The following is a 25,909-nucleotide window of genomic DNA, read 5'->3' on the forward strand; positions in this document are numbered from 1 at the left end:
GAAATGCATTCTGTTCCAATCCTTCAGGTGTAAAGGCTCTCATCTTCGTGGGGCTGGAGAGAACACAAAATTTTGAGGATGTGATGCAGTTAGAGTTTGGACGTGGGTTCACGTATAACAGGCCTCTCAGAGTAAATCTGCTGGATTTAGATTTCGAGCTGGCAGAACAACTTGTAAGTAACTTTGAGCTAACAGCTTGTATAGAGCAGAAACTTTACAAACACTTACAAATCCTCCATCCATGGAGCTCTGCTGATTTACACGAGCTGTGGATCTAGCCCTATAAACTCATTTGTGTATTTTTGTGGATGCTGCAGTGAATAAAATTAAATCCTGACTTTCTTGTGTGAACTGGTGCTGCTCTATTGATTTCAGAGGAGCTATGCCAGTTTATACCACCTGAGGATTCAACCCCGTACTCCAGATGCGATGCCACAGAACAGGACTATTATTTCCCTGTTCCAAGAAGTTAGGCCTCTCTATATGCCATTTGCATTAGTCTTGCTGCTTTATCGCACTACAAACTTGTGGCTACCTTGCTCTCACTCTGTGTCACCATGAAATCTCTTTAGCAGTGCTGCTTTCTAGGTTTCTTCCTCTGCGTGGATAGCTGTCTTTCACTAATATTTCTGATAATGAACTAGCTTGCACTTTTATTATTTTACACCCATGTATGTAGTCTCTCTAGGGCTCTTTGCAATAATTTTCTATCTTCATTGGCATTTGCAGTTGCTCCCAGTTTAGTATCTGCTGCCAGTTTTATAACCTTCCTCGTCCAGATCATTAATCAAAATATTAAATAAGACCAGATTTCACACTGATCCTTGTGTTACCTCCACTGAACACTTCTCCCGCAAATCACTACCTAGCTGTTTAACATTACCGTTTGGCTTACCATTCGAGCTAGTTTTCAGTCTACCTCTGTGCAATTCAATTTGAATGAATTTTCCTAGTAAATGCTGAGTAGAGGTAGGTGAGACCTCTGTGACAAACAATTTACTTGCTGAATTTCGTTACTGGTTTCCTGCTAATGAACTACCCAAAACTAACGAGGAGTCCGGTGGCACCTTAAAGACTAACAGATTTATATGGGCATAAGCTTTCGTGGGTAAAAAACCCATTTCTTCAGATGCATGACTCCACAAAAGCTTATGCCCAAATAAATCTGTTAGTCTTTAAGGTGCCACCGGACTCCTCGTTGTTTTTGTGGATACAGACTAACACTAATACCTGGTACCCAAAACTAGACTACTTTTTATTAACTTGTCTGCTCTTTGAAATTGTTTTGTTCAAATGACTTTCAGCCTGCGGGTTGCTCGCTGTGAGGATTCGTTGGAGCATTCCATGCTCATGATTTGACATTTCCGCATTGAGATTGGTCACCTTAAAGCATATGGCATTGTTTCTGGGCGAAACTGGGGCATACCAAGGCCAATGCACCACTCAACTCTCACTCAAGTCCTTGCATTGGCCTTCTGCCCAGGGGTGAATTTAGATCCTCTTTTCCCTGATATGTGATCTAGCCTGTATGAATTACTTCCACTTCTGCCTGAAAAGGAGTTTGCTGGGAGTCTGGCATTCACTTTCCGTGAACGTGTCTGTACACACATCTTTGCTTGCATGGACCTTTGGGAAGAGCAAATAGAAATGGTTGCAAATATAGTGGAGGCAAAATTCCATTTAAAAGTGTCTAAAATCCTGGTGAATATTTTTTCTCCATCCTTGTCTGGCTCTGTTTCTGAGGCCGTATCAAACATTTCGTTAACATTCACTAATATCCAGGTTCTTACCCTGCAATGAAACCTTGCTCAATGTGGATAGACTCCTGAACTTGTGCAGCGTTCACTGCAGGACTGGGGGATAAACCTTAGGTCCTTCATCTACTAAATTACTCTTCCTGCATATCTGTCCATCACACAGCACTCAAGGATGAATGTTGCTTCGGGAGTTCATCTCCTGCATGGGTTTTTAACAGCTTGCTTTCATTATAGGATAACGTCGCGGAAAAAGCATGCTGCCGAGTGCCCTGCAAGTGTTCTGGGCAGCGGGGAGATAGAGGAGTGCTAGGTACCATTGGACCAAAGGTACGTTGCTGCATCTAGTTTCATAATAGCCAAGCTTAGGTTCACATCTCACAGAAATCCTCTCCAGCTTTCAGACCTTTCCCCTAATAAAGCAATATAAATGTAGCACTCACTCACTCCAGCATCCTGCATTCCTAGCTGAGAAGGGGGGAGGGATAGCTCGGTGGTTTGAGCATTGGCATGCTAAACCCAGGGTTGTGAGTTCAGTCCTTGAGGGGGGCCACTTAGGGATCTGGGGCAAAATCAGTAGTTGGTCCAGCTAGTGAAGGCAGGGGGCTGGACTCGACTCGATGACCTTTCAAGGTCCCTTCCAGCTCTATAAGCAAGGTATATCTCCATATATTATTATAAGGAACAAGTTCCCACATTATTTTTTTAAAAGTGCTTTTTATTTAAAAAAAAGAGTTCTGAGCTGCAAAATGGCGCTTTTTTAGTTTTTTAGATTTGCTTGTTTTAAAATTACGATTCAGGAGGAGGGTTGAGTTTTAGAGACAATCATCTAAAGCAACACTAATGAAATTGTAGGGCTTCATGTTACATAGTAATGGTATTCATTCAGAATTTCTTCATAATACAGTTCCAACTAGTGTCTCCAGTCAGGGTCAGAACCTGATTGTGCCGGGTGCTGTACAAACACAGCAGGAGACAGACTCTGCCCCAGAGCGTTTACAATCTAATTTAAGACAAGACACAACCAGTCGGTGTAGCAATCGGATGGGATGGTGTCGGGAAAATGAAGAATCCTAGTGATAGAAAATATGTGGTTGCATAGACTAGCTTTCTGCACAGCTTGAGGGTCTGTGGAAGTCGTAATCAGATTATTTAATTTAACTAGTTTCTTTATAGATTATACCTCCCAAACGTCTGCTCTGTATTAAATCCAGGGATATTTTGAACAGGGGCTTAAAGGGGAGCATGGATTGTAGCAAGGAAACCTCAGATATTGTTTGAAAAATCAATTGATATGCCTTGGTTTTTAGGGCGTTCCAGGTGAGAATGGCTACAGAGGCTATCCAGGCGACGAAGGTGGACCTGTAAGTAACTGCCTAGAGTTATATTGCCTCAGAGGGGAATGAAGGGGTCGCTTGACATTGCTCAGATTGTTTCTGGCTGCGGTGGGTGGTGGGGAGCTGGGACTTTGTGCCCAACATCCCCTCCTGTGAACGTGGGGCAGGGAGTGGGAGGTGCCCTGCTTCCAGCCCCCACTAGTTACTGGCCTGACTCACAACGGGGCGTGAAATGGTGTTAGAAGCAAGGGGGAGCTGGGGAAAGGTGTGCCTTTCAGTCTCTGGGCTACTCCGAGGGCGGAGCACACACCTCTTTGCCACCCCTTACTCAGAGCAGAGAAGCTTTGGCCACACCTGAGTTACATAGAGAGCCAAACAAACAGAGCAAACACCCTGCCTGTGTGAAGATAGTGGAGTACCCCAAAGTAATGGATACGGACTAAAAGAAATGTGGAGTGATTGTGCTGCCCTTTTCAGTCCAACCTTTGGGATATCAGACAGTAACAGTGATGGTGAAGACAATGAGTCCCATGATTTCAATTTCTCATTAGCATCATCGTCTCTGAACCGTCACTTCACCATGAAGTCCTACATAAACTAAGAAATAAACAAACACGCCGTGATGCACAGCACCAGATGGTGAGATGGAGGCCAACGGGCTTTTCTCATCCATCCAGGAACATAATAGAGAGAAGCCAAATTCTGCTCTCAGATACTATGTGCCATGGGAGTTGTGTCTGAATAGTTAAGGGCAGGATCTCATTACCGACCCATCCAGAATGCATTTTCTTTTAGGAGAACCTCCTAACACAGTTCTGTATTTGAGAGGCTAGAGACAATTTAGCAAGAAGATATTATCTTTCAGTTGCTTCCTAAGACGAGGGTTGGCCCCCACATGTCGTGACCAAGGTCATTGGCAGGATGCTGTGAGGAAACTCACACTGCAGCTGCCTGCCCCTGTCAGTTGCATGATTTTATCATGTACACATGCCCAGCCCTTATATGCATTTTCAGTTTCTGGTACAGTAAAACCACAATCCAAGCGTGTAAATACACAAAGTTAGGGTGAGTAGGGTGTATCGTAGACCATTACTAATTGCTCCATTCCTACAATAGGGTGAACGGGGTCCGGCAGGTGTCAATGGAACTCAAGGATTCCAAGGTTGTCCTGGTCAGAGAGGAATTAAGGTATGTTTTTAATGAATCTCTAGAGAATACAGCCAGATCCTAAGTGGGTGTCAATCAGTGTAGCTCCATTACAGCTTTTTTCTCCAGCTGAGGCTCTTATGCAAAACTAGGAAAGGAGAGGGAAGAGAGGAGATTGATTTTCTTGACACCATCACCATGTGTGAATGTTGGCTCAGGGCTGGGATTGTGTGTGGGAGGGAAACTGCAATTGGGAGACAGAGAGCAAAGTGAGAAGATGACTATCGTTTTAAATGGATTTATTAAATAATGGCTCAGAAAAGGGGACAAGGAAAAGCAAGAACTTGGGGGGGATTTGCAATTTTTATTATAAATATTCATAGATTCTGAGGCCAGAAAGGACCATTCTGCCACATGCCAGAGAATTTCTCCCAGGGATTCCTGTATCAAACCCATATCTTGTGGGTGAGCTAGAACGTTTCTCTTAGAAAAATATCCAGTCTGGAACATCCCTTGGATATAGATTTATTATGGCTCAGAAAAGGGATCAGGCATGAGGTCATTAGGTTGAGGAGAAGGGGATTTGTTTAAGGAGTAAACTATTTATTGAGGCCACTGGCTAAAATAGACATTACTTTGTGATGCAGCATGAGAATGGGGGAGGGGGCCCAATTTCTGAAGGCCACTTTATGGGCTAGATTGTGCCTTTGTCTTACTCAGTAAAGTAAGATGAGTAAAGGGCAGTAAAAGCCACACTCCAAAGTCCCTGCTAGACTAAGACCTACCCAGATCTTGGGTCCGGTGGTGATTCCAACCCCTGTTCTCCAGATACTCCCTGTGGTGAATGAGTGTGGTGGAGAGGGTTTGGCGAGTGGTCCCCCCCTCCTCCCCCCCTACTTGCTGGTCAGGGGAGCTGCTGGATGGAAGGGAGCACTCTGTCAAAAGCTGCAGTGAGAGAGGGTTGTAAAATTCCTTCCCAGGGTGGTTCAGCTACATGTTGCCCCTCACTTTGGGCTCAGTCTGTCCTCAGCTCTCCTCACACTTGGAAAAGTTCCTTAGAAAACAGCTGTTTGACTAAATAGGGCTGCTGGCTCCCATAGTAGATTTTTTCCAAACTCTTCATGCTTATCTGCTGACTTAGTGCACAGTCCAGCTCCGGTGCTTAATTTGTAATGAAAGAGCTGCTGGGGCTCAAGTAATTAGGTGCCGGGGCTCAAGAAATTTGTTTACTTTCATAACTGACGCAGCAAGCCCAGAGGTGCCGGGGCTATGAACTGCCAAGCCCAGAGGTGCCGGGGCTATGAACTGCCAAGCCCAGAGGTGCCGGGGCTCTGAGCTGCCAAGCCTAGAGGTGCCGGGGCTCTGAGCTGCCAAGCCCAGAGGTGCTGAGGCTCTGAACTGCCAAGCCCAGAGGTGCCGGGGCTATGAACTGCCAAGCCCAGAGGTGCCGGGGCTCTGAGCTGCCAAGCCCAGAGGTGCCGGGGCTCTGAGCTGCCAAGCCCAGAGGTGCCAGGGCTCTGAGCTGCCAAGCCCAGAGGTGCCAGGGCTATGAACTGCCAAGCCCAGAGGTGCCGGGGCTCTGCGCTGCCAAGCCCAGAGGTGCTGAGGCTGTGAACTGCCAAGCCCTGGTACAAATTAAGCACTGTCCAGCTCCCACTGATGCCAGCTGAAAGGCTATAAGGATGCAGATAACCTGGCTGCCTCCCCTTCTCACTTTGACTGGGGGAGGTTTATGCCCCATCTCTCCCTAGCTGCAGATCTCTGTGGGAAGTCTCTAAGGGAGAGTAACTGTCTATTTTCTGTTATCTTCAGGGCTCCCGTGGATTCCCAGGAGAAAAGGTATGTGAACATGTTACAAACATAACAACAATGACGGGCAGTGCGCGCGTGTGTGAAATATTTCCTCTCTTCACCTATGTGTACATTTAATCATTTGTACCATGCTTCTTTTATTCTGTAGGGTGAACTGGGAGAAATTGGCCTGGACGGCATAGATGGAGAAGAAGTAAGTCATTTTAATGAGCTCTCTCTTAATGAGCTGCCGTGGTACTATTCCCCCTAAAGCAGCAGAAATTCTTCTAACGCGTATGTCTTTGGCAGGGGCAAAGAGGCCTACCAGGCACTTCTGGGGAGCGAGGCAATGCTGGCAGAAGGGTATGTTTTATTATATTTGTTGTTCCGGAATGATTACACTCAGTGACTCCAGTCCTTGGCTGGGGTGGAGGGACACACCACACAACTTGGGAGGGGATGGGTTTAAGCCACTTTTCCGCTCTTCTCATCCTGGGCTGGACGTGCAACAGTCTGGTCCCATGGTATAAGAGCAGCCTTCAGGCTGCTCTAAATTATATCTGCTCCCTGTATTCTCAAGGGATTGTTACACCAGCTAGGGATTGCTGGGGCAGAGGGAAGCCCTGGGCATGCCCCCTTTCTCCTGCCACAGTTCTTATCTCAGCAGGGAGTTGGAGAGCATAGGAGCCACTATATCACCTGTACAGCAGCAGGGGAACCTCCTACACTGGGGAAATCCTCCCATGACCAGCTATACCAGCTGCAGGGCTGCTGTGTGTGTAGCTAAGGATCAAAGCCAATATGCTCCCTTTCTTATGAGTGGCTGAATACTTTTTATTCATTAAGACTTGTCCCAAAGCCAGTAGCAGTGGGCAAATCCAGAGCCAAAGGGACTCTCACCAGCAGTGATCAGTTTTATTCCATGAGTCAAATTCACACGGCTCAGCTTGATCCTGCATTCCTCACTTCATCCTTACGGGCGTTTCGACAGAGAGAGCAGAGAAGGATCACAGTTGATGGGCTGAGTAAATCTACCCCATATAGGCAGGTGTGTGAACCCGTTCTGTGGTGTTTCTAATTTTCTGTATATCTCCTGAAAGGGCGATAAAGGCGTTAAAGGAGTCAGAGGAATACGAGGTGACCAAGGGCCTCGAGGTGATCCGGTAACTATACTTTAGTCTTTGTAAGGATTTACAACGGCTAGGCCTCCCCACTCTGCCCTCGGCATGGATTAGCCTACAAGGATGGTTCTTCATTCTGCTGCACCCAGAACTCCAGCTGATTGGGGGCTAGATCCTTGGTGCCGTGTAGCTCCACTAGAGTCACCAGTTGAGGATCTGGCCATGGCTGTGTTAGGAATGTACAAAGAGGCCCTTAGTAAGGGACAGATTGGACAAGAGCTGTCTGTGCTGTTACCCCACTTCCAGAGTACAGGCACATGTTAAATTGCCGTTGCCATATACATGTCAGTAATATGCCTATTTCCAGATGCCTGCCAGCATGTGACCCATTGAACCTACCGAGGACGGCTGCTCAATAAGATGTGCAAGTAAACATTACAGGTTGCCTTGTAATTAAAGATGAGAAACCTTCCTGTTTTGAAACCCAAAGGTGCAGTCTAAAAATATGAGGCTGAGATGAAGCAAATCAGAACAATATAAGAAGCACACATGAGCCAGTCTGTATTACATGGCTGAAGAGAAGAGCCATCTAAATAGACAGACATAGCTTCACAGGATCTAGATGCACTGTGAAGGTGGTAAAGTAGTTGCCATACGAAGGCACGATTATACTGCATCATACCTGTTATCTAAGTTACTGTGTGGGCAAAGGAAAGCCCCAATATAGTTGCTGCCTGGGCAGAATCAACACGTGGCTAGCACTTGCCTCTTGATATTGACTTATGTTTAGGGTTACTAGATAGCAACTGTGAAAAAAAGGGACGGGGGTGGGGGTTAATAGGTGCCTATATAAGAAAAAGTCCCCAAAAATGGGACTGTCCCTTTAAAAACGGGACATCTGGTCACCCTACTAATGTTAAACTGGCCATTCATTTAGTTATTGGAAACATGGTTTCGTTATATGAAATCCTTTCCCCATTCTTATACCACTCTTGCAATATGTCTCATGTCCCGAGCAACCATTGTGATCTATTTCATACAATTTATGTTAAAAAATGAAATGTGGATGTTGAAATATGATGGACTATTTTACAGCGTGTGATGTCTGCCTCAGTGCCCCACTTACACCGGTATTTTTCATTGCTTCTGCTGCTTTCAGGGTGAGCGTGGAGCCGATATCACACAACGGGGATCCAGGGGCCCAAAGGGTGAAATTGGACCAATGGTAAAGTATTGAGATTTTTTTTTTAAAGTATGATAGAACAAATACAGCAAGAAAATAGGACATTGCAAACAATGATTAGATTTAGGAGAGCTGGTCAAAATTTTTCAGAGGGCATATTTTTCCACTGAAAAATGGCATTTTGTTGAAATTGAAACTTTCTGTGGGACCATGTCACTTTTAGCAAAATTTGATTTAAAACAATTTGAAATGAAGCCTTATCGGAGCAGACGGTTACAATTTCATTTTGACACTACTCTTCATTGAGAAATGTATTTATTTTATATTATTATACATTGGAATATACCTGGGGATCGGGACCCCTCAGGGGGTCGCGAGGTTATTACATGGGGGGTTGTGAGCTGTCAGCCTCCACCCCAAACCCCGCTTGTCTTCAGCATTTATAATGGTGTTAAATATATAAAAAAGTGTTTTTAATGTATAAGGGGGGGGGTCGCACTCAGAGGCTTGGTAGGTGAAAGGGGTCACCAGTACAAAAGTCTGAGAACCCCTGGAATATACCTTAATAAAAATGAATTATAATATAATATACATTATCATTTTTAATATCGATTTTTTTAAACTCCAAGATTGGAATGAAACATTTTGATTTTATCCAAATGGAATGCTTCAATTAACCTGAAATGATTTTTTTCCAAAAATTGTGTTGAGCAAGAAATGAATTATTCTTTTTTGAAATACTGGAATTTCCTATAGAATGTGAATTCTGAGTTTCGACTGACTCTAAGATGTATGTCAAGGGCCTGATCCAAAGCGCATTGGAGTCAATAGAAAGATTTTCCATCGACTTCTAAGGACATTGGATCAGTCACTAATAGAGCTGGCATGAATGTTTAATTGTTGAGAGCTAAACTGTGTTCTGCTTGCTAGTAACTCTCAGGACTCTCAGCTCAGTCTTTCATTTACCATAGGGAGAACCTGGACCAGATGGAGGGCCGGGTTCCCCTGGTGGAGTTGGAAATGACGTGAGTATCCTTAGTTATCCTGGTATTGTAGACACCCCCTCCCTCTCAAGGAAGTATCTGGTGCTATGAAAAGGATCTTGAAGGGTCAATTAAAAAAGTAAAAGTGTAAAAAGGGTGTAAAAGTACACCCAATGGAACCCAAATGAAAAAGACAATGGTCTGTCACTTCAATCAGTGCTTCTTAATCATGACAGGCCATATTCTGCTGTCTTTTCTGTCCTTAATGAATCAAAACTCCCAAACTGCCAACTCAGTGGGAATTTTGCCTGAGTAAGGACTGAGTAGAGATTCTGATCTCCTTGCCACTGGAGGAACTCTGGTGATGTCTGTGGCGTTTACATTGGTGTGAAAGACAGCAGAATAAGGCCCGTCATTTTTAAAGGGCAAAAAGGAAGTCGTTGCTATTTCAGCTGGCAAGCCAGAGCCCTTTGGAGACACCTTTCTCTTCTGCTCTGTTGCTTCCATGCTGCGTACATAAGCACATGGTTAAAGGAATCAGCGCAGACCACAAGCTGTGAGTATTAGATTCAGTTGCTTTGCATAACATGTTTTGTTGTAATTTATTGATTCACAGGGGAGTTTCGGAAGACGAGGACTCCCAGGAAACAAAGTAAGTGTCCAGTGTGTTGCGTGGTAACTATAAAACCTGGCAATGTTGCACAGGCAGCCGGTTTGCATTGCAGACTGTGTAAGTGGTACAGAGTTGATGTGTTCCAGACAGAGAGTTGAAGTGACTTGCACAGTAGTGCTGGAAGCAGATTTGGATTTTGTTTTTCTCTTCTTTTCTTCCACATCTCCTCCAAACTTACCTCCTTCCTCACATTTCTCAGCTCCTTCCCGTCCTGTGGCTGTTGTGAAATTAGACTCCACATCTGTGAAGTGCAGGCCCACTCTACTCTCTCTTTCAGTCCAGTCACCAGACACAACAAGTCGGAGGCCAAGGAGCAATCTCATATTAAATAGAGCAAGAAACAAACCCCAGTGTTGACTTACCCTCCGGTCAGGGCCGGCTCCAGGCACCAGCTCAGCAAGCAGGTGCTTGGGGCGGCCAAGGGGAAGGGGCGGCACGTCAGGCTCTTCGGCGGCAATTCGACGGCGGGTCCCTCGGTCCTTCTCGGAGGGAAGGACCTGCCGCCGAAGTGCCGCCGAAGAAGAAAGCGGTGCGGTGGAGCTGCCGCCGAAGTGCCGCCGATCGCGATCACAGCTTTTTTGCTTTTTTTCCCCCCCGCCGCTTGGGGCAGCAAAAACCCTGGAGCCGGCCCTGCCTCCGGTCATGTGTTCTGAAAGTAAAGGAGACGCATAAACTGGCAGAGGAGGCAGTGAGCAATTGGAGGAGACTGAAACGAGCTGAGAGAATACTTGACAAAATTTCCCAGGATTCATTGCTTGAATAGAATAATGAAATTGATTTCAGCTCCACGGTCTCACTCCTGACTGCATTTGTTACTATTGTGAACACATGTATTAGCCGAATGTTCATAGAAAGGGCAAATTTTAAGTGACTATTTGTGCAATTCAAATGTTGAATTTCTCAGCATGAGTATTCATATTGGAAACCTGAGCCTCACAATTACACTCAACGAACTATAAAGCAGAAACAAGTCCACGTGACATGTGTGTCCAATCATCGTTAAGTGACACAGCTCAGATTTCAATATCGACTACTCAACACTCACAGTGGTCTTGATTCTGCAACTCTCTTCCTGGAAAGTGCTATTTTCCTGCTTCTTTGAATCCAGGCTGGCCCTTTTTTTGGGTGTTTCGGTAGATCTTGCTTTGTTCAAAAGCATGTTGACTACTTTGAACGTAGGAAAAAATAAAGTGTTGGGAATCAAAAATCTAGTGGCCTGGGTTCCTGATCTCCTGTGCTTACTAAGAATGTCGTGCAGCTGTGTATTTAGTACGTGACCAGGTGTATAACCAATTAATTTCGGCACTGTCTGGGTCTGTACTGCACTGCGTTGTGTCCTCTGTCCTACAAGATGCTGAGTCCCTCCTAAGAAAAGCGAGAGCCCTCAACTCCCATTGACGCAATGGGAGCTCAGCACCTGGCATGCTCAGGTCATTAAATGATAACCCTACAGTGGTTTATCATAACTGGGGTAAACTGGGTGAAATTTTCTGGCCTGTGTTAGACAGGAGGTCAGACCGGATGAGCTAATGGTCCCTCCTGGCCTTAGGTCTATGAATCAATTGCCCTATTGTACTATGCTGTGTAAACCCAGGAATCCAGCCCTGCAGATCTTACTTTCATTGCGAGGTTTACCTGAGTAAGGACTGCAGGATCAGCCTTCGCTTTTGTAAGTCAGTGTCACTAATGCTAATGGGACTTAAGCACATACGAATCAGTAGGAGAAATGAACCCCTTAATGCACATGGTTTACTGGCCTTAAAGGGTTACTTTTCATTGTGCCTGATTCTCATTTATACTAAGGCCTCTTTACATCACCAGAGCAGTGTAAAGAGGCCTTAGAATACACAGTCATCAGAGCCATTGTTCTTGCTAAAGCAGAAGACAAGCTAACAGGAGCTGAAATGACTCTACATCAGCGATGCTCAACCGTTTCTGTACTGTGACCTCAGGTTACATGAGAAAAAACCTCATAACTCCCCTCCCATCTAGCCGTAAAGAAAGGGAGGCTCGTTGGGACTCACTGAAAATTGTTTGCGACCCCAGACCTGCCCGTCCTAATCTGCATTGTGTTGTATTTTAAGGGTGCCAAAGGTGCGCCGGGTCTACAAGGAACTGTGGGAGAACAGGGTACAAGAGGGCCACAGGTTAGTAAGTTTCACAGGCCGTTCCTGAACAGCCTAAATATGTTTTCCTTTGCTATGTTGCTTCCTTTAACTTGCTACTGCAATATGCTTCAGCGTAGGCTTGTTCTGTGTAAACGTCTTTGAGACCTTGTCCATAACTGCTTCTGAATATTACAGCAAAGTGACTAGGATCTATGGATTGCACTGTGGCTGACAGGGGTCCCGATTGCCCTGCCCCAGGACATGAGTCACTCATTATATTTATGGTGTGTTGGTCACATCTTGAAACATTGGAACTGGTCCCACGGTTTTCAAAAATGTCTTTTAGTCTTATAGCTTTGGTTCTCCCTCCCAGTCTCATTTTAACAATGTCATCTCAGTCCTTTAATCTTTTATATCTTATATAGTATTTATCTGTTTCACATGCAGGGTCCTCCCGGTCAGATTGGAACTCCAGGTCTAAGAGGAGAGCAAGGCATTCCTGGCCCAAGGGTAAATATTTCTTGTTCTTCTCATTCTGGGGGACCAGAAGACGCTTACTACGTCTGATTTAAATGAAGTCAATGAGAAGCTTTCCATTGATTTCAGTGGGATTTTGGATGAAGTCCATTATTTGTCTTTCTCCCCAGTACCACGTGCGTTGCAAAAATAATTCTATTTGAAGCTCATGGTAAGGTTCCCCAAACTAATGGTTTAAACATGAACATGAACGTGAAATTCATTGGATCAAATCCTGACCAAGTTCCAATTTTTTTACAGGCAAAGTCCCTGTAATAGGGGGCTTGGAGGGCCAGGTGGCCTAGTGGTTGGAGTGCTTGACTTCCAGCCCCCTGCTTCTGTGGTCAAGGTGCCTAAGTCTTTAAGGCAGGGGGATAGTAGGAAGGAAGAAAGAGTTACTGAGGAATTAAAACGCATTTAGTCCACAGACAATGTAGATTGATATTAACAATGCCACCAATTCAATTTTTCCACTCAATTCCCATTAAAATCAATGGGAACTGGGCATCTGAACCCCTAAGCAGCTTTGATGGATCTCAGTCTTAATAGCTAATAGGTAATTTCCACTGTTGGACAAAACCTTTTCATCGTTAGGTGTGGCTGATACACACACACACGTTATTAATAAATAATAATAAATGAGCTATGGAGCTAGGCCCCAATATTTAATTTCAATTTACTGAGCTTTATTGACACGTTGCAAAATTTCAGCTCTTTTCTTTCCATTGTAGGGGGGTGGTGGTGCTGCCGGACCACCCGGGGATCGGGGCAGGATTGGTTCCTTGGGACGAAAGGTACGTTGAGCATCAATATTGAGCATCGATGCCTAAAATAATAATGAAAAGCTGCGGAATATGAGTTTAATCTCTATTTTAAACATACTGGCAATCAACATGTTCAAGCAAAATTGTGATTTATCATCTTCAAGAGTTTGCATAGAGTGGAACAAAGCAGGGTAAAGGCTAAGCCACTGGCTGCTTTACTGGAATCCTATGTCATTGAACTAGAAGGCGCATTTATTAAAATAAAAACAACTTTGGGATTCATAATATTCTGGGCCAGATCCTCAGCTGCTGTAAATTGGTGTAGCTTGATTGACTTTGCTGATTTGCACCAGAAAATGATCCAATCCCTTTTTTCATGAGCTTTATCACTGTTATGCTCTCTTCATGTATAGCCATTGGGCCACCAAACCTATTGTTGTAACTTCGCCGTGGAGTTTGATCAGCAAAACGTCTGGCCCTTTGTATTTTGGCTTTATTGTTGGTATGCTCATAAAAGACAAATGGTGGCACTTATTACTGCAGCTTCTGTATATCACACAGTTTCTGAAATCGCTGGATCAGGCAAAATGATAAAGAGTGCTATTGCTTTATCCACACATTGTCAGTTGTGTAAACATGGCCATGCATTTCTGCTTGTCAGGGACTGTTACAAATGCATTCGTAGAAAAGAATCAATGCATAAGCGGAGAGATACGGGCTTAAATGAATGCTCCCTTTTTCAGGGTGAACCTGGTGATCTTGGACCAAAAGGACAGCCTGGATATCCTGGGCCTCGAGGAGAGACAGTAAGCATTGTCATGTGCACCTCTAAGGGCTGGTCCACACTAAGCCCCCAGTTCGAACTAAGATACGCAACTTCAGCTACGTGAATAACGTAGCTGAAGTCGAAGTACCTTAGTTCAAACTACAAAGTACTTACCGCGGGTCCACACGCGGCAGGCAGGCTCCCCCGTCGACTCCGCCTACTCCTCTCGCGGAGCAGGATTACTGGCGTCGACGGCGAGCACTTCCGGGATCGATTTATCGCGTCTAGACAAGACGCGATAAATCGATCCCAGAAGATCGATTGCTTGCCGCCGAACCAGCGGGTAAGTATATATGTACCCTAAAGGATGCTGGGCTAAATCCCATTCTGGTATAAATGTGCAAAATTCCATCAAAGCAGAAAATTTAGTTTTATTGTCCTATCTATGGTCCTTGTATCTTATATGGTGACATGTAAAGAAGAAATATACATCATAGTTTTACTCTCATGTGAACATTTTTTTTTAAATGGCAATGATTCTCCGGAGAGGTCTTTATATTAGCTGAGGGGATACTATTTGGTGATTTTTTTGTGTGCCTCTTACTATCTGTTCCTTAATACCTAAGAATTCTTCACAATGAGCAAGAACAGCTGTATAGACCAGTGCTAGAAATATTATCAGCGCTATGGGCGAAATTCACCCTGTTGCCCTGAAGTGGTAGCTAGGTCTCTTTCTGGCCCATTGCACAGGGCCTAGATGGATACCCTACTTAGCAGTCACCATAGTTCCTATGATTCTCAACTTATTACATATTGCAGTGCTAAAAGTCAACTGTAAGAGTCATCTCATAGGACCTGACCCTCCTTACGCCATGTAGTATTGGACCACAGGAAGGATAATGGTTGATAGTCTAAAATAAGGAGGAACAAACACGTGTGGGTGAGTGTTTGCAGGATCAGCACTTACGTAAAGTTAAGCATATGCCTAAGTATTGGTGAGATCAGGGAAGTGGTTCTCAATCCTGTTCCCATTGAAGGCAGTGGCAAAATTTCCATTGACTTTATGGGTGTTGAATTGGTTTCCCTGGTTCCTCTAGGAATAGAATAGCTATCCAATATACTGGTTCAGAGAGACTTCTGGTTTCTTCTGAGCAACATAATATACAAACGGGGTAAAATCCTGGTGCCACTGAAGTCAATAGCTAAATTCCCATTGACTTCAACGGGGCCAGATTTCACCCAGAGTGCATATGCACCAAGCCTGTTTTTAGTTTTATATCTTTGTTTTTACTTCTCTCTAAGTAGCTAATTCTAAAAGGGCCTGATTCAAAAGCCTCTTTCCATTGACTCCTATGGACTTTGGCTCTGGACTAAATGGATTTTTGTGACTCTTACATTGCACCAATAATCCTAGCACATGTGTTACATATTAATGCTTTCATCTTTGCCAATTTTAGGGAGCAGATGGGCTAGATGGAGTCGGCGGGCCAGGACCTAAAGGCAAAAAAGTAAGCACAACCACGACATGTCTAACAGCATCGCTTCAAGGACCTTAAAAAACAACCCAAACCCTGGAGGTAACAAGGACCTCCATCCTCCAATTGGATCCACACACATGGAGCCTGGGGGTGTCTAGTTGAAGTCAGTGGGGCTGTGCATAGGAACAAGGATCTGCTCTAGTGCGTCTGATTATTGAATCACAACAAGATGCCGGTCAAACCCCTCCGCCTTCATATGTGTTGGGTGTCTTTGTGCTTGTTAGCTCCTCAGTGGAGCTTGTCCCGCCTACTAACGGCACTTTAGAAATAGCAGCATCGGCTGTCATTTCAGTCTTGTTTGATATTAACAGTCCAATAACAATCAGATTTTTAAACCAGCTGCCATTTATTCTCTCTTGATCATACCAACGTTACGAGTCTGCAGTTTCCTTCACTTTTCCTCCACCGGTTCTTTTCCTTCATACATTTGTTTTGGACCTGTCTTCAGAAGCAAGATTAATTTTTTTAAACCCTAAAACTTTTCTGTTATTACAGGGTGAAACAGGATTCCTGGGATACCCAGGGCGAAAGGTACCGTTGAGCTTATGTAACTTCCCTTCATGTTCTGCGAGCATAGCAAATTTCTGCTTTATACTGTCTGCTGCTACAACTCCTGTTTATGCTGTTTTCTAAACAGGACGAAGCTGGACCTAAAGGTGAACCTGGAAATCCTGGCCCTAAAGGAATCAAAGGCAGGAGGGTAAGTTTTACCACCACACAGTTTCTCATGCAGTCCTTTATGCGAGAACAGAGTGAAAGCCTGCTCAGCTCCAGGGCTTTGTGAGTTCTGCGCAACATTTGTTGCTCATTGGCGCTATTCTGGGGGTTCTCCTGCTGCCAATGACTGGGATTGCTAGGCTGCAGATTTGGGAGAGTGATCAGTTGGGCCAGATTTTGCTCTTCGTTACACTGGAGCACGCAGCCCTGCTCAGACAGTCCCATTCCGCCTGGGGGGGGGGAGGGGACTTACCTGCCACAGATAGATTAATTCAGCCACTGGTCTGAAGAAACCGCTGCACACTGGCTCCACGGGTGAGGGAGGAGGGTTCCTCTCACCGTGAGCATGTACCAAGCTTTCCGGCTGACTACTCATGTCTGGATTTGCAATTAGAGCAGAGACACATTGCTGTGCTGTATGTAGCACTTGTAGTCAGCCGGACAAAGTTATTCCTCAGGAAGCCGCTTTTTTATATTAGTACCTTTATTCTGAAAAATAATCCGCCATGGGAGGTTACACCAGGTGTATTTCAGACACCTATTCCTTAGTGGGACTGTACGCTACAAAGCTCCTAACTCATTAGCACCTGTGTACATAGGACTCTGTTTGCCTTGAAGAGCATTCGGGACATTCTCCTAGTCTTGTGTTCAAACATATCGAATGTGGATTGGTGATCTTTACTCTACTGTTTCCTAGGGGCCTGTAGGAAATCCTGGGACATCAGGTCAGAAAGGAGAGATCGGATACCCAGGACCACCTGTAAGTGTTCATTGTATTTACAGCTGGTCTAGTAAACTGGCTTCACTGTCCCCAGAGAACTTGCTAATTTCCCTTTCCATTAATATGTAGTATGTTTGCCAACAACTGAAATAAGCTCTATTTTGCCTCCTATCATCTTACACTATGACAAATTCATCCTCCGTTATCTTGGACATGTTGCATGTTTCCTTTGGGTCTAGTGAGGATAATGGGATTCTGATTTCATTGTGCTCGCTTTATAAATTCCTATCTTGTTGTTATCACTGAACAATATTCATACATGCTCCAGGTTCAGTGAGTGACGCAAGGCACTCTCAGTAGGGTAGAATCTCGCAATGGCAATGTGCCAGTTAAAGCCTTATCAAGAACTTTCTCTGGTGCTTACTAACACATACAAGAAGCATGTTATACATAGTGGTGAAGTCTGGCCCTTTGCCCATCCTGTGGGCTTGAGGCAAGAATTACTGGCTAAAATCCTTTTGGCTTGTGTTATGCGGAAGGTGAGACTAGATGATCCTAATGGTCTCTTCTGGCCTTGAAATCTGTGAAACCTGTGCTGAAACTAAGGTGATAACTTCCCCAATGAAACACGTGTGTCATTTGTCAGGGCACTAATTAAATGGACTCTTTGTGTGGCCATGGCTGGGATTAGAGAGGTAGTGCGAGATGTGCCATTCTTTCTTATGCTGCATGTGGAATATTTTGCTCCAGTCATGAGACCTAGGTCTGGGTCCTCCCTCTCTCTGGATCTGGGGCTAGTAGTAAAGGGCTGGCACATGCTGAGAAGTTTGTCAATGGACATTTCTTTGACATTTGGCCTTTAGTTGTTCCACGGGGGAAGTTTCCTTCTCAGCATTTGGTCAAATGGAAACCAGCCAAATACACCAGCTAAATCCATCACCCCTTAACAATATCATAAGTACTTGGGAACTTCTCCCGCAGGGCTCCTGGAGACAGATTGCCAAGCCTGCAGCTGCAGGGACCCTGGGTGGGAGGTGGAGGTTGTGTAGCTACTTGTTTTCAAAGCGGCAGGTCGTCACCCATCTGCTAAATCTGCGGGGCTTTTCGTTGTATCCCCTTTCCTTACCCAGCATGCCATTTTTTCTTCTGCACGGCCTACCTGTGACTGAGCGAGTCCTGTGCTACCTAGTGCAGCATGTGGAATAGCAGCTATTCCATTGCCCAGCCCAGTAACGCTCACCAAAAGTGTTATGCAAGTTGCTTACTCCCGGGTATGGACGTGGAGTGGCCTACATACCCCAGCACAGGATTGGGCCCTAAGAAAACATCCTGAGTCTCAGACACCCAGGAACATAATATGTTGGGAGATAATCAGTTCTGTTTAATTAATTACATGCCATTTATACTGGCCGGGCATGCCTGCTAGCCATTGTTTTACGGTCATTGAAATGCATTGCCTTGAATCAGTTTTCTGGCAATTGCCCCAGTGGAGGACTGCCAGGGGCGGTTCATGCTCCTCACCAAGATGGTACATAACTCTCACCCAACGAGGCAAGCTGGGTGTGCGTGCGGGGGAACGTTTGTGACTGCCTTAGCCCCAGCGTGCGCACTCCTCCGGGGCAAGGCACAAAGTAGCCCTAACACTCGCATGGGTGAAATTCCCCTCCGTGCCCAGGGCCTGCACAAGGTCCGTGTAGCACTTCATTCTCACGTAAGCCCTATGCGGAGCTCCTAAGGGATGGTGACCCTCTGCACAGGGGTGAATTTCACCACGTGCTTAACAGTGACTGCAATGCTTTAGATGAGCAATAAGACCCCTGCATGCCAGTAATACAACAGAACCTTGATTTTAGGAGCTCCTCCATCTCCAAGTAGTTTGTAAAATCGGGATTCTATTGTATAACATTGATAAGGACAGAAAGTTTCGATCTCCTCCTGGAGATGGAAATTAAAGTATACAAATTTTTGTTCTTACTTCCGCATGCTCACTGGCTGAATAACCATTTTCAGTGACTTTGGTATAACATCCCATCAATACGTATTGTAATGCAATCTTTTTTTTAAACAGGGACTTAAGGGTGGAAGAGGAGAATCCAAAGATGTAAGTTGAATATTACTTCTCTGCCTCCATCTTGTTCGGAAATATCTTTTGTTTGATGGTGTGTTGATCTCTCTCTCTTTTCCTTTTCCTCTTTTTTAAAGCAATGTGAACTTATCCGGAGCATCAAAGATAAATGTCGTAAGTATCTCTGTGCTATCGTGTTTCTGTAGCTCACCTTGTGTGCTGATCATGTTGTACAAACGGACCCAACTAAATCACTTTCTTTTAATTATTCACAGCTTGCTGCTATGGTAAGTCACTTTCAATTGTTTAATTTCTGGTAGAAACTTTTATATATGTATTTATTCAGGGCCAAAGCCTCAGGCGATATAACACGCTCCATTGACTTCAATGGAGGTAAGTTGATTTATGCCGGCTGAGGATCTGGTCCTTGCTATTTAATAATAATATCTAATATTGACTATTTTAAACCCACCTTTCCGGTAGGCCCCAAGGAATGCCCTGTGTACCCAACAGAACTGGCATTTGCTATAGATACCTCCTCAGGTGTCAATAACGACGTTTTCAACCGAATGAAGCAGGCAGTGCTGAGAGTGGCTAACAATCTAACCATTGCCGAGAGCAACTGCCCCCGGGGTGCCCGGGTGGCAGTCGTGACCTACAACAGCGACGTCACCACGGAGATCCGTTTTGCTGATGCCAGGAAGAAAACCAATCTCCTGGAACAGCTTCAGAACCTCCAAATCACCCTGACGACAAAGCAGCGCAGCCTAGAAACTGCCATGTCCTTTGTAGCCAGAAACACCTTCAAGCGCGCACGCAGTGGCTTTCTGATGAGGAAGGTGGCGGTGTTCTTCAGCAACGGCCCAACAAGAGCCTCATCGCAGCTTAACGATGCTGTGCTGAAGCTGTACGATGCTGGAGTCACGCCGGTGTTCCTGACTAACAGAGAGGATCGAGCACTCATAAATGCACTGCAGGTTTGGATCACTCATTCCTGCGCTTTCCTTTCTGCTTGATGGGCTCCATCCAGCTCCCAGGGAAGGCAGTGGGCAGGTTTCTATTGACTTATATAGGCATCGGCTCAAGCCTTTCAAATGCCTAGTTCCGAGCAACATTGTCAGGGCAAACAACAGGCTTCATGCATATTCCAAAATTCTTTCCCAACGCAATGCATGCCGTGGAACGAGGATATTGATTCTTTGTATTCTGGTAGCTCTTAGAGGCTCTAGTCATAGACCAGGACCCTATTGTGCTAGGCACTGTACAAACACAGAACAAAAACAGTCCCTGCCCCAAAAAGCTTCCAATCTCAGTAAAATCCCCACACTCTTACTCTTAAGGTACTGACGGGAATGAATGGCATTTTGAGAATGAATTGGGTGAGAGGTCTCTCACACACAGAGAATCAGAAATCTCTATACTGTACGTTGAAATACAACTTAAAATCTGAGTCAGCTCCAAAGAATGTATTATTATTAATTAGTATCCCAGCAGCACCCAAAAGCCCCAATCACCTTCTGTGTTAGGTGCTGTACAAACATAGCAAGAGACAGTCCCTGCGTTAAAAACCTTACAATCTAAACAGACAATAGAATGGAGGTACCACATTATTATCCCCATTTTACTGATGGGGAACTGAGGTCCGAAGAGATTAAATAATTTGTCCAAAGGTCACACAGAGCATGTATGGCAGATTAGGGAACTGAATCCAGCTCTCTAAGCCCCAAGCCAGTGCCTTAATTCAAGACTACCCTTAGCCTAAGAAGTTTGTATGTTTAAATACTGTGTTATGAACCCTGTGCTTTTTGCTTTTGTCTAAACCAGATGAACAACAGTGCAGTGGGACAAGCTATTGTCCTTCCTACTGCTGTAGTTCCACTTAATCAAACCATTAGGAGACTCCTGAGATGCCACATTTGTTTGGGTAAGGCACTGGATTTCTCTTCTTTATAATTCTGTTTAGTTAGGACCTTGTCTTACATGAGCAGCCCCATGACAGCCAATGGAAGTTCTCATGTGATGGAGGCACAATCAGGAGTCAGCCTTTATACAGTATGAGGCGGGATACATTCACGTTTCTATTTTTTGCTGAGTTATGTTTGAGAGAGAACATTCAGCAGAAAGGGCCTGGATCACACTGCGGTTGAACACGGTGGTTCTCCAGCTATTGCATTCTGCAGATCACATCAGACGTTTATATTCCTTTCATGGGCCGTTTCCTCTCCCAATGTCTCGATCCCCCGCTTCTTAGTGCTCAAAATACTGCCTTCTCCAGTTGGCTAGAAAGGGCTTGATGGACTGCACAGTGTGAAATTCATTGATTTAGTATACGTGTGTTCAAGTAACTGAAGATGCCTTGGGACGAAATCCTCTATATATCATATAACCTACTGATTTCTGCTCAAGCCTTGGTAGTATTTCATATGATGAGGGAATTAGATTGTAATAGCTATATAAAAGATATGTTCAGTAGATGAATAAATACAATTTGAGCATGTTACTACATAGATACATGATATAATTAAGGAAAATTGTAATTGATTCAGTTGCAGCTACTGGAACGAATGCTTAATTTATGCCAACAGTGTGGAAACAAGCAAAGCTATTATTTGATTTGCTTTTATAGCAAAACTATTTTACCAGGCATATGACACGCCAAAGTATTTATGGGAGACCACATCTGTGTTCTAACCGATTTTCTGATGAGATCAAACAATAACTATGTCCAGGAATGATCAGCTTAAGGATGTGCCTATGAAACAGGATGTATTTCTTTTCTAGATGTATGTGATCCTGATCCCACCTGTGGCTTTAGTCCTCAAAGGCCTTTCTTCAGAGACAGGAGGGCAGCCCCCACAGACGTCGACATTGACATGGCATTCCTCCTGGATAGCTCCGAGAGCACCAGTCCTTCGCAGTTCAACGAGATGAAGAAGTACATTTCCTACATAGTAAATCAGTTGGAGATCAGCTCTAATCCAAAGGCATCACAGCACCACGCAAGAGTGGCGGTTCTCCAGCATGCTCCTTATGAATACGAAAGCAACTCAAACTCATTGCCGGTAAAAGTAGAGCTGTCCCTCACAGATTACGGGTCCAAAGACAAGATGATGGATTTCATTCAGAACCAAATGGTGCAGCTATATGGCACCAGGGCTCTGGGAAGTGCGATTAAATACACAACGGGACATGTTTTCGAAAGTGCACCAAACCCCAGGGATCTGAAAGTCCTGGTTTTGATGATGACTGGAGAAGTGAAAAAGCAAGAACTTGAGCACCTTGAAAGAGTTATCCTGGGTGCCAAATGCAGAGGGTACTTCTTCGTGGTACTTGGCATCGGCAAGAAAGTGAACGTCAAGAATATCTACAGCTTGGCTAGTGAGCCAAATGATGTGTTCTTCAAATTAGTCGAGAAGCCGTCTGAGCTGCATGAAGAGCCCTTACTGCGCTTTGCGAAATTGTTACCGTCGTTTATCAGCAGTAAGTAGAACATAGCACAGGCCTGGGGAAAGTGGAAGAATACAAATGTTAATATGATAGTGCAGCCTGGAGATGGGGACAGCATGAAAGTACAGAAAATTAGCAGTTGTTGGCATGGCTGTTTTGTCTTATTTGGTTTTAACTAGAGATGGGCCGAAAGCCTGAACTGCAGATCTGAACAGCTGAGGATGTTAGGCAAGTTTGCTTCTGGAACCAATCAGGATGCCTGGTACCTAGGTCCATACATTAAAACTCTGGATCTAGGCAGCTCAGCCCTTTGGCTCTGAATCTGCATTTTGCCATTTAGAGTCAGCCCTAATTAGAACCTTTTTTTATCCTTTCATCTTGTAGATGCAAATTGGTCCCACAAAAAGGGAGTTCTGGGCTGGCTGCTTTCGGCAGTGCAAAACCGTTAGTCACACTAAGTCTTTGGTGGCTCAAAGAACCACAGAGATTGCAGAGATTCTCAGGGGCAGGCCCAATGCAGCTTTGTTTCTTGCTGTCCCGTAGCATGCTGGAAACTCACGAAGCATGCTTCCCTCTTTACCCCAGCACCCCACCCTGGCGATAGGAATCATTAAAAAGGGGATAGAGAATAAGACTGAGAATATATTATTGCCCTTATATAAATCCATGGTACACCCACATCTCGAATACTGTGTACAGATGTGGTCTCCTCACCTCAAAAAAGATATTCTAGCACTAGAAAAGGTTCAGAAAAGAGCAACTAAAATGATTAAGGGTTTAGAGAGGGTCCCATATGAGGAAAGATTAAAGAGGCTAGGACTCTTCAGTTTGGAAAAGAGAAGACTAAGGGGGGACATGATAGAGGTATATAAAATCATGAGTGATGTTGAGAAAGTGGATAAGGAAAAGTTATTTACTTATTCCCATAATACAAGAACTAGGGGTCACCAAATGAAATTAATAGGCAGCAGGTTTAAAACAAATAAAAGGAAGTTCTTCTTCACGCAGCACACAGTCAACTTGTGGAACTCCTTACCTGAGGAGGTTGTGAAGGCTAGGACTATAACAATGTTTAAAAGGGGACTGGATAAATTCATGGTGGCTAAGTCCATAAATGGCTATTAGCCAGGATGGGTAAGAATGGTGTCCCTAGCCTCTGTTTGTCAGAGGATGGAGATGGATGGCAGGAGAGAGATCACTTGATCATTACCTGTTAGGTTCACTCCCTCTGGGGCACCTGGCATTGGCCACTGTCGGTAGACAGGATACTGGGCTGGATGGACCTTTGGTCTGACCCAGTACGGCCTTTCTTATGTTCTTATGATATTTGAACAGGTCAAACGAGGAATTACTGTTCTCCGAGCTTAATGCTCAGGAGTTTAGTGATGTAAACCATGCTAGCCAAAGATTCAGATCCCAATAGTTTTCTCAGCCCTTTGTCATTCAGAGGTAGCTTACTGTGTATGGCTCCTTTAGAGGTGCCTTGAAAACCAAATCTCTGTTGCACCAGAAATGCCTGTCAGCAAGTATAATGCTACTGGCCAGATCCTCAGCTGGTGCAAATGGTCATAACTCACCATTGACTTCAACTTATGCAAGCTGAGGATCTGGCCACTGAGAAGAGAATTGGGTGGTTTGCTGAGGCCATTAGCTCTTGTGTGTGTACGTTAACCCTCTCGGGGTTCATCACAACACTGCCTCTCCTACAATACACAATCCGCCTGCTGCAGTACCAAAAGCAACCCATTGGGCTAACAAAGCGTCAGTGTTGGGATTTTCCCCTACAGACTCCACAACTACCACCACCATCATACGGTCTTGGCACCTGGAAATAAAATATATGTTTAGAACTCTGCAGCTTGCTTTCTCCATCTAGGAGGCCTACATCCTTTAAATTGTCAGAAAAATATTACATGTTCAACGCACGGGTTTTGTTTAAGTGCAGCATGGTTTAGACATCAACAAATATGCTCAACTAATGTATTCTCGTGATTTGTCCTGAAATAAATCTAAAACTTATGATCACTGTGGAGATGTTGCTGTCTTGAAATAATAAATATACCATTTTAAGCAACAGCTTAATTTTTTGTAGTGATCAAATGGAGCTGGTGCCAGAGATATTATAATATAGTTGTTAACACAACATTCCAACCTAAAACAGGGCCGCTGTCTTTTGCGGCCAAAGTGAGATCAATGTGGGTAAATTAACATGAAATAATTGTTATGCTGAGTTGATGAATCCTTTTTTTTTAAGGTATTACCATTATTAAAAAACAACATTTCACATTGAGCTGTTTCTCTCTCTAGGTGAAAACTCTTTTTACTTGTCTCCAGACATACGGAAACAATGTGATTGGGTCCAAGATGATCAGTTAGCAAAGAGCTCTGCTAAATTTGGCCAAAAACGAATGTAAGTAGTAGTTTGTCTGCAACAGATTGGGCTTTGGAAGCCAAATCTCTGAGGGACAAGCACTGTCTTCATATTCCTTGTAATACTGAATTAAACTGAACCCTGGATCTTCCCACAGGGCATCGAAGTGTTCAGGCAGCCTGTTGTCCTTAGTGCTGTAGCAACGGAGAAGCACATCTATGTCTTTAGATAATTTTGATTCCTCATTTGGACCAAGATTTCCAAAAGTGATTGGTGGTTTTGGGTGCTCAACTTGACCCACCCCAAAGAGACCTCCTTTACAGAGACCAGTTGCTCAGCACTGTCTAAATAGGGTGACCAGATGTCCCGATTTTATAGGGACAGTCCTGATTTTGGGGTATTTTTCTTATATAGGCTCCTATTACCCTCCACCCCGGTCCCGATTTTCACACTTGCTGTCTGGTCACCCTATGTCTAAACATCAGGCCCTTCTTAGATAGCGTTTCCCAAACTTTTGAAAGCTGATCCCCTGCTTCAGGAAAATGAAACCAGTCACACTCCCGTTCGACCTGGCCATGTGTTGTTAAAAGCTGACCCCTCTCAATGTATACATCTCCTGCTCCAGCTAGTGCTTTGCACTCCCTTAAGGGGCATGCTACACACTTTGGTTAACGCTGCTTTAGGGGGTCTCACTGAAGTTGGACACCCCAAAAGTAAGACACTCGCTATGATTAGCATCTTTGGAAAATCTTGGTCCTGGATTTTCGTAAACAGATTTGATGTTAAATTTACAAGTCATGTCAATGGACCCATCCTCCAGGTTCTCTCTTCATCAAAATCCCAGTAACATCAATGAGAATTCCAGGTACAGAGCAAGCAAGATTGAGCCTAATATACCTCACTATTCA

At 44.5% G+C, this 25,909-nt stretch overlaps 1 protein-coding gene across 1 annotated transcript in view; it reads left to right on the top strand.

The window, feature by feature from the left end:
* Positions 1 to 25,909, top strand: part of COL6A3 (collagen type VI alpha 3 chain) — an 86,350-nt gene that overhangs the window by 32,653 nt on the left and 27,788 nt on the right. The window contains exons 13-38 of the mRNA XM_065413388.1: positions 28 to 173; positions 1,992 to 2,084; positions 3,065 to 3,118; positions 4,208 to 4,279; positions 6,050 to 6,076; positions 6,198 to 6,242; positions 6,338 to 6,391; positions 7,129 to 7,191; positions 8,309 to 8,374; positions 9,304 to 9,357; positions 9,932 to 9,967; positions 12,073 to 12,135; positions 12,544 to 12,606; positions 13,344 to 13,406; positions 14,120 to 14,182; positions 15,600 to 15,650; positions 16,176 to 16,211; positions 16,318 to 16,380; positions 17,095 to 17,157; positions 19,187 to 19,219; positions 19,321 to 19,357; positions 19,459 to 19,470; positions 19,667 to 20,160; positions 21,008 to 21,107; positions 21,965 to 22,663; positions 24,938 to 25,040. Coding sequence (XP_065269460.1) covers positions 28 to 173; positions 1,992 to 2,084; positions 3,065 to 3,118; positions 4,208 to 4,279; positions 6,050 to 6,076; positions 6,198 to 6,242; positions 6,338 to 6,391; positions 7,129 to 7,191; positions 8,309 to 8,374; positions 9,304 to 9,357; positions 9,932 to 9,967; positions 12,073 to 12,135; positions 12,544 to 12,606; positions 13,344 to 13,406; positions 14,120 to 14,182; positions 15,600 to 15,650; positions 16,176 to 16,211; positions 16,318 to 16,380; positions 17,095 to 17,157; positions 19,187 to 19,219; positions 19,321 to 19,357; positions 19,459 to 19,470; positions 19,667 to 20,160; positions 21,008 to 21,107; positions 21,965 to 22,663; positions 24,938 to 25,040 — 2,653 coding nt within the window. The remainder of the gene's footprint in view (positions 1 to 27; positions 174 to 1,991; positions 2,085 to 3,064; positions 3,119 to 4,207; positions 4,280 to 6,049; positions 6,077 to 6,197; positions 6,243 to 6,337; positions 6,392 to 7,128; positions 7,192 to 8,308; positions 8,375 to 9,303; positions 9,358 to 9,931; positions 9,968 to 12,072; positions 12,136 to 12,543; positions 12,607 to 13,343; positions 13,407 to 14,119; positions 14,183 to 15,599; positions 15,651 to 16,175; positions 16,212 to 16,317; positions 16,381 to 17,094; positions 17,158 to 19,186; positions 19,220 to 19,320; positions 19,358 to 19,458; positions 19,471 to 19,666; positions 20,161 to 21,007; positions 21,108 to 21,964; positions 22,664 to 24,937; positions 25,041 to 25,909) is intronic.

Source organism: Emys orbicularis, chromosome 11 (assembly GCF_028017835.1).
Source record: "Emys orbicularis isolate rEmyOrb1 chromosome 11, rEmyOrb1.hap1, whole genome shotgun sequence".
NCBI lineage: Eukaryota > Metazoa > Chordata > Testudines > Emydidae > Emys > Emys orbicularis.